Below are 14,918 nucleotides of genomic sequence, written 5' to 3'. Positions count from 1 at the left end.
TAAATAACAAATATTCACTGTTGAACCAAATGTATGTGCCTGCGCACGCCCTCAGTTGCTCAGTTGTATCTGACTCTTTGCAACTCCGTAGACTGGAGCTTGACAGGCTCCTCTGTCCGTGGAATTTTCCAGGCCAGAATACTGGAGTGAGTTGCCATTTCCTTCTCCAGGGGATCTTCCCAACTTAGGGATGCGACCCAAGTCTCCTGCGTTGGCAGGCGGGTTCTTTACCACTGGGCCATCTGGGAAGGCGCATGCTGAACCAAGTAGACTGCTGCAGCTCTTCCTCTCTTGTATATCCCATCATTTTTTCTGAGAATTAATGCTTGTCTTATTTTCTAATTTTCCTAGTATTCCATGCACAGATCACTAATTTTTGATTCATGAAGAATCTGCTTACTGAAAAGTGTGCATCAAGCCACTGGTTGAATTTTCAGCAAAAAAAGATTAAGCAGAGAATGGAGAGGAAGGTTGACTCCAGGTGAGTGATGAGACTTGACAAAAAAGATAACTGAAATTATGGCTTATTTAAAAGCTTGTAAATATTTTTTGTGTGAAAATAATAAATTCTTAAAATGTAGTTTTTTCCTAAAATCAGGAGTAGTGAGTAACAGTTTTTTGTTGATATTTTGGGTTTCTCATCTAGGCTATAGAGTATAATGCACATTTTGTACTTTATGTTACAGTCAGAATCCATTTTGGGTGTGTGGAGATATCCATCATTAAAATTCTTACTTTGAGCAGAAATAAGGATGATATTCCTGAGAAGTTATATTGAGGCTAGCTTTCTCCTTCTCCTCCTTTGGATCGTGGCTGCTTTCAGCCTGCACTAAGGTTCTTTTGATTGAAAATAAGAGACTTCAGTTCTGGCTAGCCAAGGAAAAAGGGAATTTACAAGAAAGAGACTACAATTTACTAACAAACCTCGGATTCACAGTGGTGACTTGCACCTGGCCCTTCATGAGTATCCTGCCCCTTAAGACAGAGGGATTGGTTCAGGGCTGGGCATGTGACTGCATGGGGCCAATCAGAGGTTTTCCTCTAAAGCTGGGACAGGCTTTGAAGAGTGAGACCCACCTGGTGCTGAGGTTATAGTGGCAGCTGCTGCAGTCTGCACGCTGCAAAGGCTGGGACCCTGTACGCAGGTCAGCACGCTGAGAGAAGCAGGAAGAGTTGGCAATTTGAGCTGCCAGTTCTAGTCTTAAGGCTCATGTTCAGACTTCGGAAGTATGTGAGCTAGGGACTTACCTCTTTGTGCTGGCTATCTTCAGTATAACCCAGGGCTTTCCACTGAATTTGACCAGTGAGGTCCTGGTAGAAGATAGTGAGGAGAGAGAGAGGAAAGTGAGGCCAGACTGTTTATCCCCTTGGCTCCCTCCCTGCAAGATGCCTTTTGGCTTCAGTCTTTCCTAGCATCATAGTCTTTACCAATGAGTTGGCTCTTTGCATGAGGTGGCCAAACTATTGGAGCTTCAGCATCAATTCTTCCAATGACTATTCAGGGTTGATTTCCTTTAAGATTGATTGGTTTGATTTCCTTGCAGTGCAAGGGATTCTTAAGAGTCTTTTCCAGCACCACAATTCAAAAGCATCAATTCGTTGGCACTCAGCCTTCTTTATGGTCCAGTACTCACATGCATACGTGACTGCTGGAAAAACCATAGCTTTGACTATACGGACCTTGGTTGGCAAAGTGATGTCTCTGCTTTTTAATACGCTGTCTGGGCTCGTCATAGCTTTCCTTCCAAGGAGCAAGCAACCTTGCATCCTAACTAACATACAGAAGGTTTTTGTTTATTTATTTGGCTATGCTGGGTCTTAGTTGCAGTATGTAGGATCCAAGTCCCTTACCAGGGATTGAACTCGGGCCCCCTGCATTGGTAGCACGGAGTCTTAGCCACTGAACCACCAGGGAAATCCCCATACAGAAGTTTCTTTCTTTCTTTCTTTTTTTTTTTTAAATAGAATCTACTAGGTCTTGGGCAAGGTGGAAGCCAGCGTAGCTGGAGAGACCTATTCAGTAGTGTTTGGTCCCTTCCTCCTGAGTAGTGCCATCTTTGTACTTCAGCCCCCATGTCCTGTACAGACTGTGTCTCAGCTCAAAATTCAGTTCTAGGAGAATGAATCTGGTTGGTCCAATGTAAGTCAAATTTCTCTCCCTGCTCTAATCAAGTTTTTCTTAGAGTAGGGTCATGGAGCTCCCAGCACAGCTGCTGAGGTCTTACCCCTGCTGATCCCACAGCTTTTGAGGATCCATCCTCAAAAGCTGAATCCATGCCCTGACAGTGTTTAGCAGTGATCGGTAGAGAGCTTGTCAGGCCTGCCTGCCTTTAGCTTCTGAAACAAATTAACCATGGCCTTAAATTGAAACTCTGTTTCCTCAAACACTCTGCAGCTTTAGGATGGGAAGCATTGATAGGAGAATGGATTCCCTAGGTATTCTGCCGTAAAGCAGTCTGAGATCCACCGTGTGAGTCCTGCAGGACTCCTTGACGTTCCTTTACTCTCCTTGAATGTCTACACTGCTCATACCTAGTATTCACACCAGCTCTTTCCAGTTCCCAACTCCCGACTAGTTTCTACTCATATTTCCAAACTCAGGTCCAGTATCATCTCGAGGAAGCCTCTTCCCATCCTGTTCCCCCTCCCCCCCAGTGTGGATTAGGCACCCAGTGTGGATGTTCCCATAACACACTAAGTTTACCTTTTTCGTGGCATTTAATGATTGGTATTCTCATTGTCCTCTTGATACACCATTAACTCTTGAGAAACTCTTAAGTGTCCAGTAAACTCTCTCTGAGTGAATAAAAAGTGTATGTGTATGTATGTGAATATACATGTATAGCATACACAGATATACATCTCTTTAGTATCTGAAGCCTTTGTGGATCTGTTGTTTCTGTTACCTTACGCGGAGTCGAGCTTCTTTGCATGCTGGACCCGGTACACACTACAGGACTGTCTCTAGGTTTATGAAGGTGCCTTCCTTCCTAAAGGGTTTGCATTTCCCTTTGTTATTCTCTTTGGTGCATTACTATTCCACAGTCGCCTTAAACCAGTTGTAAGGCTTATGATTCCCTGACCCTCTTAGAACCCAGAGTGTAAATTCTCATAAGGCTGTAGAACTTCTGATTCACCCACACCCTCAATTTAGAGAATGGTCCCTGAGTCTTTTGGAGATGGGCTTGTGCTTTCTAAACTGATGTACCTGTCAGCATGCCAATTACTTCCATTCATTTCAGTGCATGAAGTACCAGTTTATTTGTTTACAATGAGAAATAACTAGGGAAACCAGCAGTGTATGCCTACCTGCAGCCGGAAGCCATATTATATTCTGAAGTTTTCTTAGGAAGTTTGAAATCACAGTGTGGGAACATAGTTGATACATCACCTCCAGGATGAGTGCAGAGTATTCAATTCTGACTGTGTCACCCCTCCCTACTTAGAACTTTCCTGTGACTCTTGTTGCCTTTGGGCTCCAGTCCATGCTCATTTGCTTTGCCTTCAAGGCGTCTCCACAGACCATTTTCTAGCCTCATTTCTCACCACTCTATGCCTCATACTCTGTTTGCAGCTGTCCAGCTCTGTTAGTTTGGGTCAGGTTCAGGAAATCCAGAGTTGTTGTTATTGTTTAGTTGCTGAGTTGTGTCCAACTCTTTGCAACCCCATGGACTGTTGCCCACCAGGTTTCTCTGTCCATGGGATTCTCCAGGGAAGAATACTGGATCGGGTTGCCATTTCCTTCTCCAGGAGATCTTCCTGACCCAGGGATTGAACCTATGTCTCCTGCATTGGCAGGTTGATTCTTTACCCTGAGCCACCTGGGAAGCCCGAAATCCAAAGTAATGGATGCTAAATGAGATGGAAGTGATTTTCCTTTCACACATAGGAAGTCTGGAGGCAGGTGGTTACGATGATTATGTTCAGTAAGGTTGTTATGGACCCAGGACCTTCCCCCTGTCCGCACCGCCATCTCTGAGAGGTCCTCATCCTCCCGGTTCAAGCGCGCAGCCATTCCGAGCAGCAGGTAGGAGGAAGATAGGAAGACAGAGTGTGCATTGGCTGGCCCTTAAGGCAGATCGCAGGAACCTGTCACCTGATGAGCCCCTATACATCCTCTTAGAACTTAATTTTAGAAGGTAGAAGTAGGGGAGCCTCAGAAATGTAGCCCTTATACTGGGCAGCCATGTGTGCAGCCAAGTAGAGGATAAATACTGGGAGCGTGTCAGTGTCCTATGCTTGCTGTAAGCTGTCGATATTCTTGTTTTCTCATTGTAAGACATGAGAAACACACTGAATACACATTTGTCTTTGTAGCATATTAAAAAACTGAGAAATTACTTTGCTGACAAAGGTCCGCATAGTCAAAGCTATGGTTTTTCCAGTAGTCATGTATGGATTTGAGGGTTGGACCATAAAGAAGGCTGAGCATCGAAGAATTGCTGCTTTTGGTGATGTTGGAGAAGACTCTTGAGAGTCCCTTGGACTGCAAGGAGATCAAACCAGTCATTCCTAAAGGAAATCAACCCTGAATAGTCATTGGAAGGACTGATTCTGAAGCTCCAATACTTTGACCACTTGATGCGAAGAGCTGGCTCATTAGAAAAGACCCTGATGCTGGGAAAGACTGAAGGCAGGAGGAGAAAGGGGCCACAGAGGATGAGATGGTTGCATGGCATCACTGACTCAATGCACATGAGTTTGAGCAGCTCCAGGAGATATTGAAGGACAGGGAAGCCTGGCGTGCTGCAGTCCATGGGGTTGAAGAGTGTTGGACCTGACTGAGTGACTGAACAACAGCAATGACAGCAAGCCCCAGGCTGTACTGTGTTGCTGAGCGTGTTACAGTAGGTCCTTGATGCTGAGAGAATAAACGAACACTGCAGGGCGCACCTGCCAAGTAAATAGTTAAATGAATTGGTCAGGGCATGCCTTCCCCTGGGCACTGTTTTGTTTTTTAAATTTTTCTTAATTTTAAAAAAGTCGAAAAAAAAAAGTCAAAGTATAGTTGATTTGCAGTGTGTGTGTTTCAGGTGTACAGCAAAGTGATTAAGTTACACATATGTATATGTTCTTTTTCATATTCTTTTCCATTGGAGGTTATTACAAGATATTGAATATAGTTCCCTGTGCTATATACAGTTTGTCCTTGTTTATTTTATAGTAGTGTGTATCTGTTACTCCCAAACTCGCAATTTATCCATTTCACTTCTGGTAACACCAAGTTTTCTGTATTTGTGAATCTATTTCTGTTTTGTAAATAAGTTCATTTATATCATATTTTAGATTCCCCATGTGAGTGATATTGTATGATAATTTATCTGCCTCACTTCACTTAGTTTGAGAATCTCCAGGTTCATCCATGTTGCTGCAAATGGCATTATTTCATTTGATTTTATGACTAATTTTCCATTGTATATATATGTACCACATCTTGTCTATCTATTCATCTGTCGATCGCCATTTAGGCTTCTTTCATGTCTTGGCTATTGTAAATATTGCTGCTTTGACCATTGGGGTACATGTATCTTTTTGAATTAGAGTTTTTGTCTTTTCTCCTTGTCCCTTTTGAATGAACATTTTCAGATTCTGTCTCCTCACTTCTATTTTTCTGTGTTTCTTGGCTAATCATCATCCTCCCATTGACATTTTTTTAAAAAAAGCAATTGTATTCCTGTGTTCTGAATTAAACCAGGCTCCTCCCTGTTCCTCATGATTGTTGGGTTTCTGGTATTGTTTTTGAAGTGCCTTCTGTTTCATCTTTCTTTCCTTCTGCCTTTCCTTTGTTCCATAAGTGAACACATTTTATATGTCTACCTACTGTGAGTGCCTGGCAGTGTGTTAGGGGCTGAGTATATATTAGCAGATAAAAGTGGTTCCTTTCATCATGAGGCCTTGTGATAGGAAACAGGCATATATGTACGGAGACAAATCTGTGGCTTCAGTTTGTGATCTCTTCCTTTCAGTGTTAGAATAGCTTAGATTTCTGGGGCTACTTCACTTACCCCAGAGTTGGTATCCTTACGATCTTTAAACTTACAGAGCTGCAAATAGTTCATTGCTGCTTGACTCACTAGCTGGTGAGGGGGAGCCCAGAGTCTGATGAAAGGAGAGAACAGTGGGCAGGGATGACTTCAGGCGTGGGCCTCCCCGTCTGATGACCTGTTTGATGACGTAACAGGACTTCAAAAGCGCAGTGACCTAGCCCTTTTTCCATCAGTTTGCTGTTTCATAGGCTCTTAACATTTTTAGAGCATCTTTTATTTTTATAGTAAAAGGAGTGGGATGAAAGCCTCCTTTTAAAATTTTTTGTTAATGTTTTATTTTGAAATAATTTCAAATTTAGAGAAACATTGCAAGATTGGGACAAAGAACTATATATCTTTCTCATCCCAGGTTTTCCTGTTGACATTTTTACCACATTCATCTGCTCCTGTTTCTCTCCTCCCCCCATCTCTGTCGTCTGTCTGTCTCCTCTCAGTGTTTTCATGTCATTTGTAGACACGTGCAGAGGGGCAAAGCATTTTAGTCCCTGATGCACATGCTTCTGGCTGAACCCAAACACGGCCACGCTCTGCCTTCTTGTTTCAGCTCATCCTGTAGGTGAGGACCCTTTTCCAGTCTGTGTACTGCCATCTTTTCACAGTTTGTGCTTTCTGTTGACGGTTTTGCTGTTTGAAGTGGCCCCTAATCAGAGCACTGAAGTTCTGTCTAGTGTTCCTTGGTGCAGGAAGACTGTGATGTACCTTAGGAAGAAAATGTAGGGGACTTCTTTGGCGGTTCAGAGGTTAAGACTCCACCCTCTCAGTGCTGGGGGTGCGGGTTCAATCCCTGGTTGGGAAACTAAGATCCTGCATGCCTTGTTTGTTGTTGTCCATTTGCTCAGTCGTGTCTGACTCTTCGCGACCCTATGGACAGCAGCACGCCAGGCTTCCCTGTCTTTCACCATTTCCTTGAGTTTGCTCAAACTCATGTCCGTTGAATCGGTGATGCCATCCATCCATCTCATCCTCTTGTCGTCCCCTTCTCCTCCTGCCTTCAGTCTTTGCCAGGATCAGGGTCTTTGAGATGTGGCCTTGAGATCAGGCCTTGAGACGAGGCCAAAAATAAAAAAGAAAGTGTAGGCCTTCCTGGTGGCCCAGTGGTTAAGAATCTGCCTGCCAGTGCAGGGACGATGGATTCGATCCTAGTCTGGGAAGATTCCACGTGTCACGGGACGACTAAGCCCGTGCGCCCCAGCTACTGAGTCCACGCTCTAGAGCCTGTGCTCCATAACAAGAGAAACCCCTGCTAGGAGAAGCCTGTGCACTGCAATGAAGAGGAGCCACTGCTGGCTGCCACTAGAGAAAGCCCATGCACAGCAGTGAAGACCCAGCACAGCCGGAAATAACTTTTTTAAAAAGTGTATGTTAGATACACTTTGTCCAAGCATGACTTACAGGGCTGTTGGCTGTGAGTTCAATGTTAAAGACTCTCCATATGTATTAAGTATGGTGTCTTTAAACACAGGCACACAGAAAATAAGGCTCCGTATTGATTAGTTGATGATAATTTTTTGGCATGCAGGATCTTAGTTCCATTACCAGGGATCAAACCTATGCCCCCTGCAGTGGCAACATGGAGCCTTGAACACTAGACTGCCAGGGAAGTCCCGATGAGGATGCTTTTAAAGACTGGCAGGAAGCTAGCTATGTGTTCTCCTGTAGGGACAGTGGTTCAGTATATTCACTAGCTCAGTGCTTATGGTGGCTTTATAGAACTTACCACAAACAGTGAGAATCAAACTATGTGTTTCCTCCCTCCCCTGGGCCCTTTGTGAGTAAACTGAAGTCAGTTGTCCCAAAAATGATATTTACAGCAGAAAGAAAACAACAAAATGTAAGAAAAACTTCCGTTTTCATTTTGTCTTTTTAATATTTATTCATTTATTTGGCTCTGCTGGGTCTTAGTTGCAGCATGTGGAATCTAACTCCCTGACCAGGGTTTGAACCTGGGCCCCCTGCATTAGGAGCACAGTCTTAGCCACTGGACCACCAGGGAAGTCCCTCATTTTGTCTTTTTAGTCCCCTTTAATTTGGAAATATTTCTCAGTATTTCCTTATCTTCCATGACCTAACATTTTTGAAGAGTTTAGCTTACCTTTTATGCATATATTTGAATTTGTTCAGTGTTTCTTCATGATGAATTCAAGTTATGTATTTTTGGCAAGAATTTCACAGAAATGATGCTGTGTTCTCAGTACATCAATATCAGGAGATTTGGTCCTATTACCATTGATGTTAACTTTTATCACTTGGTATAGATGATATCTGTCAGGTTTCTCCACTATAAAGAAGTGAATAAGTGTTTTGTGGGGAGATATGTGGTGTTGGAGAAGACTCTTGAGAGTCCCTTGGACTGCAAGGAGATCCAACCAGTCCATTCTGAAGGAGATCAGCCCTGGGATTTCTTTGGGAGGACTGATGCTAAAGCTGAAACTCCAGTACTTTGGCCACCTGATGCGAAGAGTTGACTCATTGGAAAAGACTCTGATGCTGGGAGGGATTGGGGGCAGGAGGAGAAGGGGACGACAGAGGATGAGATGGCTGGATGGCATCACTGACTCGATGGACCTGAGTCTGAGTGAACTCCGGGAGTTGGTGATGGACAGGGAGGCCTGGCGTGCTGCGATTCATGGGGTCACAAAGAGTTGGACACGACTGAGCGACTGATCTGATCTGATGTTGAAACTACATTAATAGCCTATTTCTCATCAGCACCCACTTGTTTTTACATCCATTGATGATTCTTAGCTGAGTCAGTTATTCCTGTGATGGTTCTTAAGAGTTTATTAGTTGTATTCTACTGCAGAGTAGAGCTTCCCATTTTTTTTTCATCTATTTATTTACTCATTTACTTACTTCACTATGGATTTGTGGATTCCTGTTTTATTCAGTGGGTTTTAGTCTGTTACTGTCAAAATTGTCCCAGATTTGGCCAGTGGGAGCCCTTTTCGGCTGGTTCCTGTGTCCTTTCGACATTCTCCTGTCATTCTTTGAACATTTCTTTACTGATCCAGTAAGATAGTGCAGTTTGTCTTGTATTTTTCTTGTCTCAGGTCTGAAAGTCAGCCGTATTTCCAGGCACTGCTGCTTCCTCTTAGTAGGCAGTGACATTTTAGAAACAGTATTTGAGCTTTACGTTTGCTCATTGCTGGTGGGATGTTGTTGCCACCAGGTATTTCCTGCAGGCGGATCTCTGACATGTGTTTTTAAACATCATGCTGCTGCTGCTGCTGCTAAGTCGCTTCAGTCATGTCCGACTCTTGTGTGACCCCATAGACGGCAGCCCGCCAGGCTCCCCCATCCCTGGGATTCTCCAGGCAAGAACACTGGAGTGGGTTGCCATTTCGTTCTCCAATGCATGAAAGTGAAAAGTGAAAGTGAAGTCGCTCAGTCATGTCTGACTGTTTGCGACCCCATGGACTGCAGCCTTCCAGGCTCCTCCGTCCATGGGATTTTCCAGAATCATGAGTTCATACCAATAAGAAAATCTCCTAATGTTCCTAAAATGGGATTAAAAGTCATAAATTTAGTGTTTCGTCAAGGTGTGTAGTTTCACATTGATGTAAAAGTTGCATAACCTGGAAATCATTCCTAGTTGTTTCTGCATGAAGAAACCTGTTTCTAACTTGAAAATGATTCCCCTTGAATGACACGTTTAAAGAAGTATGTGTTAGGACTGAGGTCTCCAAGGTGCCCTGCAGCTCTGTAGCTTCTGCCTAGAGCTGATCTAGCAGTACCCACCTCCAGATGGGGTGGGCATTTCTTTTTTTTGTTTATTTTAATAATTTTTATTTATTTTTTGGCTGCACTGGGTCTTTGTTGATGCACACGAGCTTTTCTCTAGTTGCTGTGAGCGAGGGCTATTCTGTAATTGCGGTGCAAAGCCTTCTCATTGCAGTGGCCTCTCTTGTCGTGAAGCACGGGCTCTAGGGTGCTTGGGCTTCAGTAGTTGTGGCTCCTGGGCTTTAGAGCACAACAGACTTAGTTGCTCTGCAGCATGTGAGATCTTCCCGGACCAGGGACCGAACCCATGTCTCCTGCATTGGCAGGCGGATTCTTTACCACTGAGGCACCAGGGAAGCCTGGAGGGTGGGTGTTTTTGTCAGAGATTGGGCAGTTTATTGTCTTTGAAGTAGAGTTATTACCTTTCTGTCTCGATGAGCTTATCTTTTTAATTTCACTTGTATGTTTAAAGATATTTGCATCACGTGCAGAGATAATTTGGTTCTCTCCTTTTCTCCTCAAATTTGAGGTCTTTTAGGGACAGTGCAGTAAAGAAACCTTATTCTCCAAAGATACTGTCCACAAAGAAGCCCTCTGCATTCTCTGGGAGCCGGAGTGAGGTATCTAGGGCCAGTCACCCAGTGAAATACCATCCCTCGCAGGCCCGGACCCGAAGGGGCCGGCTAAGAGAACTGCGTGTCAGGTGAGCTTGCCAGGGGTTCCCTGCCTCAGGGACTTGGCCATTGTTCCCCCTTTTTGGTTAAAACAAGGGGGTGATTCTTATTCTCTTATCTCAGTTAATTGGAGACCGCAATGCCTGTTCGCCAGGACAGAATGTTCAGAATATTTAGGAATCTGCAAATGTAAAAGCCATCATTGAGTGTTTTCATTCATGGTCTCCACTTGTGCCCCACAATGTGTAAGCTATAAAGAGTCTTCCCAGAAAAAGTCTAAACGTGATCCAAGAAAATGATCATTTTCTGCTATTCTTGATTAGGTCTTTGAAAGGCCTCCTTTTGTTTATTCAGCAAAGAGTTATCAGGTGCCTGCCTGGCCAGGTGTGGTGTTAGATGCTGAGCGTATAAGGTGAATATGACGTTCCTAGTGTAAGAGCTCACGGAAGTGTAAAGTCAAGTGGGCTTGGCAGACAAGCCACAACAGTGAAGTGTGGTAAGTGCTGTGAGGAGGGCGGATGTGGTCCCCAGGCCCATGGGGCGAGAACAGTGCACCAGCCCGGCATTGCCAGCGATGACTTCCTGGAGAGGTGGAGTTTAGCTGAGTCCTGAAGGATAAGTAAGATTAAGGCAGATAAAGGGCAGGAGGAAGGAGAGTGTTCCAGGCTAAACCTGGAGGTTAACTGGCCAAGACACGCTCACTTTCCTGTGTGCTCCAGGTAGCGTGCTAGGGATACTATGAGCCGCGGTCCCTGCTCTCAGGCTCAGAGTGCAGAGGGAATGACGGGCACCCTGCGAGCGGTTTCCTGGGATTCTGCATTATAACATTACTCTGGGGGCTGGAGCAGGGCTGAGAGTACCAAGCTCCTTGCTCTGTTTGGTTGGGGAGAGCCCAGGAAAGCTTCACATAGGAGTGAGCATTGAAGATGAACCTTGTTGGGTAAGTGGGCATTTGCCAGGCCTTTGCCAGGTGTTTTGGGCAGGAAGAATGTGAACAAAAGCACTAGCGTATACTTCCTGTTCCTCAATTCTGAAGTCTTTATGGACAGATATATTAATAGTATTTTTTAAAAATAATCTGCTCAATTTTAGCTTTTAAAATCTGTCCCATCTTGTGCTATTTTTTTAAAATTTATATTAATGCAGAATAATTGGCTTTACAATATTGTGTTGGTTTCTGCCATATATCAACATGAATCAGCCACAGGTGTCCATATATCACCTCCCTCTTGAACTTCCCTACCGCCTCCCACCCCATCCCATCCCACCCCTCTAGGTTGTCACAGAGCCCCAGGCTGAGCTCCCTGCACCATACAGCAAATTCCCCTTTTTTCTGTCTGATGCAGGATTATCTATGATTCACCTTCGACTCACGCTAGCATCCCACCCCCGAGACCATTAAGTTTCCGTCTCCTTTCCAGAAATTTAATGATACAAACCAGATGGAGTTCTTAAATGTGTATGTCCTTTCTCTCCTTCTTTCAGATGCGTGGCCAGAAAGTACTTTCATTTGTGGATTCGAATGACTTTTGGAAGAGTGTTTCCCTCTAAAGCCAGGTAGTATTAGCTCAGAACACCAGACTTCCCCTGAGTTTCATCCTGGGTTTCTGTTTTGCACGAAGCCTGTGTATAACCTTCATCCTGGCGTGTGTTGCATTCCCTCTCTGCTCCTCCCTGGCCGCCAGGAGGGGAGGATGATAATGGTAGCCTAACACTTACTAGTCTGACTGAATGAATATTATAAAGGAATCACAAATAAACTAGGACAGCTAAGACCCTCTCGGGGAAGAAGTATTTGCCCTGGAGAAGCAAATGAGCTCTTTCAGGTCCCTGTTGAGACTAACAGATTGACTTGGTCTGGGGCAGAGCCTAGGGAAAAGTTGACGCTGTCAAGGGGCGTGAAATATAGTCAAGTGTAAGTCCCACAGCTTCAGTTTGTCTAGGCTGCCGCCTACTGCTGTGGGTGTTGGTCAAGATCACTGTGGCTGCAGTGCCCAGAGTGGACCACACGGGGGAGACACTGGGGTCAGGACACTGCAGGAGGGGCCAGTGTAGGGAATGTTTCACAGAACTGAGAACTAATGAGGATGTTGTTGTTGTTATTCTGTCGCTAAATCATGTCCAACTCTTTTCGACCTCGTGGACTGCAGCATACCAGGCTTCCCTGTCCTTCACTATCTCCCAGAGCTTGCTCAAACTCATGCCTGTTGTGTCGGTGATGCCATCCTTTGCATCTTGTCCTCTGTCGCCCCTCTCTCCTCCCACCTTCAATCTTTCCCAGTATCAGGGTCTTTTCTAACAAGTCAGCTCTTTGCTTCAGGTGGCCAAAGTATTGGAGCTTCAGCTTCCGCATGACTCCTTCCAGTGAACATTCAGGGTTGATTTCCTTTAGGATTGACTGGTTTGATCTCCTTGCTGTTCAAGGGACTCTCAAAAGTCTTCTCCAGCACCACAGTTCAAAAGCATCAATTCTTTGGCACTCAGTCTTCTTTATGGTCTGATTCTCACATCCATACATGACTACTGGAAAAACCATAGCTTTGACAAGACAGACCTTTTTGGCAAAGTGATGTCTCTGCTTTTTAATATGCTGTCTAGGTTTGTCATAGCTTTTTTCCCAAGGAGCAAGCGTCTTTTAATTTCATGGCTGCAGTCATCATCCACAGTGATTTTGGAGCCCAAGAAAATGAAGTCTGCCACTGTTTCCATTTTTTTCTCCATCTGTTTGCCTTGAAGTGATGGGACCGGATGCTCTAATCTTTTTTTGTTGTTGTTGAATTTTAAGTCAGCTTTTTCACTCTCCTTTTTCGCTTTCATCAAGAGGCTCTTTAGTTCCTCTTTGATTTCTGCCATTAGGGTGGGATCATCTGCATATCTGAGGTTCTTGATATTTCTCCCAGCCATCTTGATTTCAGCTTGTGATTCATCAGAGTACATCTATTTCACATGATGTACTCTGCATATAAATTAAATAAGCAGGGTGACAGTATACAGCCTTGTTGTATTCCTTTCCCAATTTTTTTTTTAGATTAAAAAAATTTATTTATTTTAATTGGAGGCTAATTGCTTTACAGTGTTGTGGTGGTTTTTGCCGTCGATTGACGTGAATCAGCCACGGGTGTACATGTGTCCCCCTGTCCTGAACCCTTCTCCCACCTCCCTCACTATTCCATCCCTCTGGGTTGTCCCAGCACACCAGCTTTGAGTGCCCTGCTTCCTGCATTGAACTTGGACTGGTCATCTATTTCACATATGATAATATACATATTTCAGTGCTATTCTCTCAAATCATCCCACCCTCGCCTTCTCCCACAGAGTCCAAATGTCTGTTCTTTACATCTGTGTCTCTTGGTGTCCTTCATATAGGGTTGTTGTTACCATCTTTCTAAATTCCATATATATGTGTTAATATACTATATTGGTGTTTTCCTTTCTGACTTACTTCACTTTGTATAATAGGCTCCAATTTCATCCACCTCATTAGAACTGACTCAAATGCATTCTTTTTTGTAGTTGAGTAATAGTCCATTGTGTATATGTACCACAGCTTTCTTATCCATTCGTCTGCTGATGGACATCTAGGTTGCTTCCATGTCCTGGCTATTGTAAACAGTGCTGCGATGAACATTGGGGTACACTGTCTCTTTCAATTCTGGTTTCCTCGGGTTGTATGCCCAGCAATGGGATTGCTGGGTCATAAGGCAGTGGCAACCCACTCCATTGTTCTTGCCTGGAGAATCCCAGGGACGGGGAGCCTGGTGGGCTGCCGTCTGTGGGGTCACACAGAGTCGGACACGACTGAAGCGACTGAGCAGCAGCAAGGCAGTTCTATTTCCAGTTTTTTAAGGAATCTCCACGCTGTTCTCCATAGTGGCTGTACTAGTTTGCAGTCCCACCAACAGTGTAAGAGGGTTCCTTTTTCTCCACACCCTCTCCAGCATTTACTGTTTGTAAACTTTTTGATGGCAGCCCTTCTGACTGGCGTGAGATGGTACCGCATTGTGGCTTTGATTTGCATTTGATAAGCAGTCAGTTGTTCCATGTAGGGTTCTAAATGTTACTTCTTGACCCACATTCAGGTTTCTCAGGAGGGAGGTAAGGTGGTCTGGTATTCCCATCTCTTTAAGAATGTTCAATAGTTTGTTGTGATCCACATAGTCAAAGGCTTTAGTATAGGCAATGAAGTAGGTGTTTTTCTGGTATTCTCTTGCTTTTTCTATGACCCATCGGATGTTGGCAGTTTGATCTCTGATTCTTCTGCCTTTCTAAATCCAGCTTGTACATCTAGAAGTTCTTGGTTCACTGTTGAAGTGAACTAGTGTTTACTTCAGTGAAATGAAGTGTACTGTTGAAGCCTAGCTTGAAGGATTTTGAGCATTACTTTGGTAACGTGTGAAATTAGTGCAATTGTACAGTAGTTAGAACATTCTTTGGCATTTGGGATTGGAATAAAAACTGACCTTTTCCAGTCCTATGG

The 14,918-nt window shown here is 44.2% G+C and overlaps 1 protein-coding gene across 21 annotated transcripts in view; it reads left to right on the top strand.

Moving 5' to 3' along the window:
- The window catches only part of SFI1 (SFI1 centrin binding protein), a 95,584-nt gene that overhangs the window by 8,685 nt on the left and 71,981 nt on the right, over positions 1 to 14,918 (top strand). For 11 of the 21 annotated variants that reach the window (XM_044929898.1, XM_044929897.1, XM_044929900.1 and 8 more), the window contains exons 2-4: positions 352 to 481; positions 10,297 to 10,470; positions 11,927 to 11,998. In XM_044929898.1, the coding sequence (XP_044785833.1) occupies positions 384 to 481; positions 10,297 to 10,470; positions 11,927 to 11,998 (344 nt within the window). In that variant the 5' untranslated portion in view covers positions 352 to 383. Of the gene's footprint in view, positions 1 to 348; positions 482 to 10,296; positions 10,471 to 11,352; positions 11,382 to 11,926; positions 11,999 to 14,918 lie in introns of those variants that run through there. The other 10 variants (XM_044929909.1, XM_044929906.1, XM_044929913.1 and 7 more) reach the window with 6 other exon arrangements.

This window comes from Bubalus bubalis, chromosome 17 (assembly GCF_019923935.1).
Source record: "Bubalus bubalis isolate 160015118507 breed Murrah chromosome 17, NDDB_SH_1, whole genome shotgun sequence".
Classification (NCBI taxonomy): Eukaryota; Metazoa; Chordata; class Mammalia; order Artiodactyla; family Bovidae; genus Bubalus; species Bubalus bubalis.
This window is presented reverse-complemented; position numbering and strand designations above follow the sequence as displayed.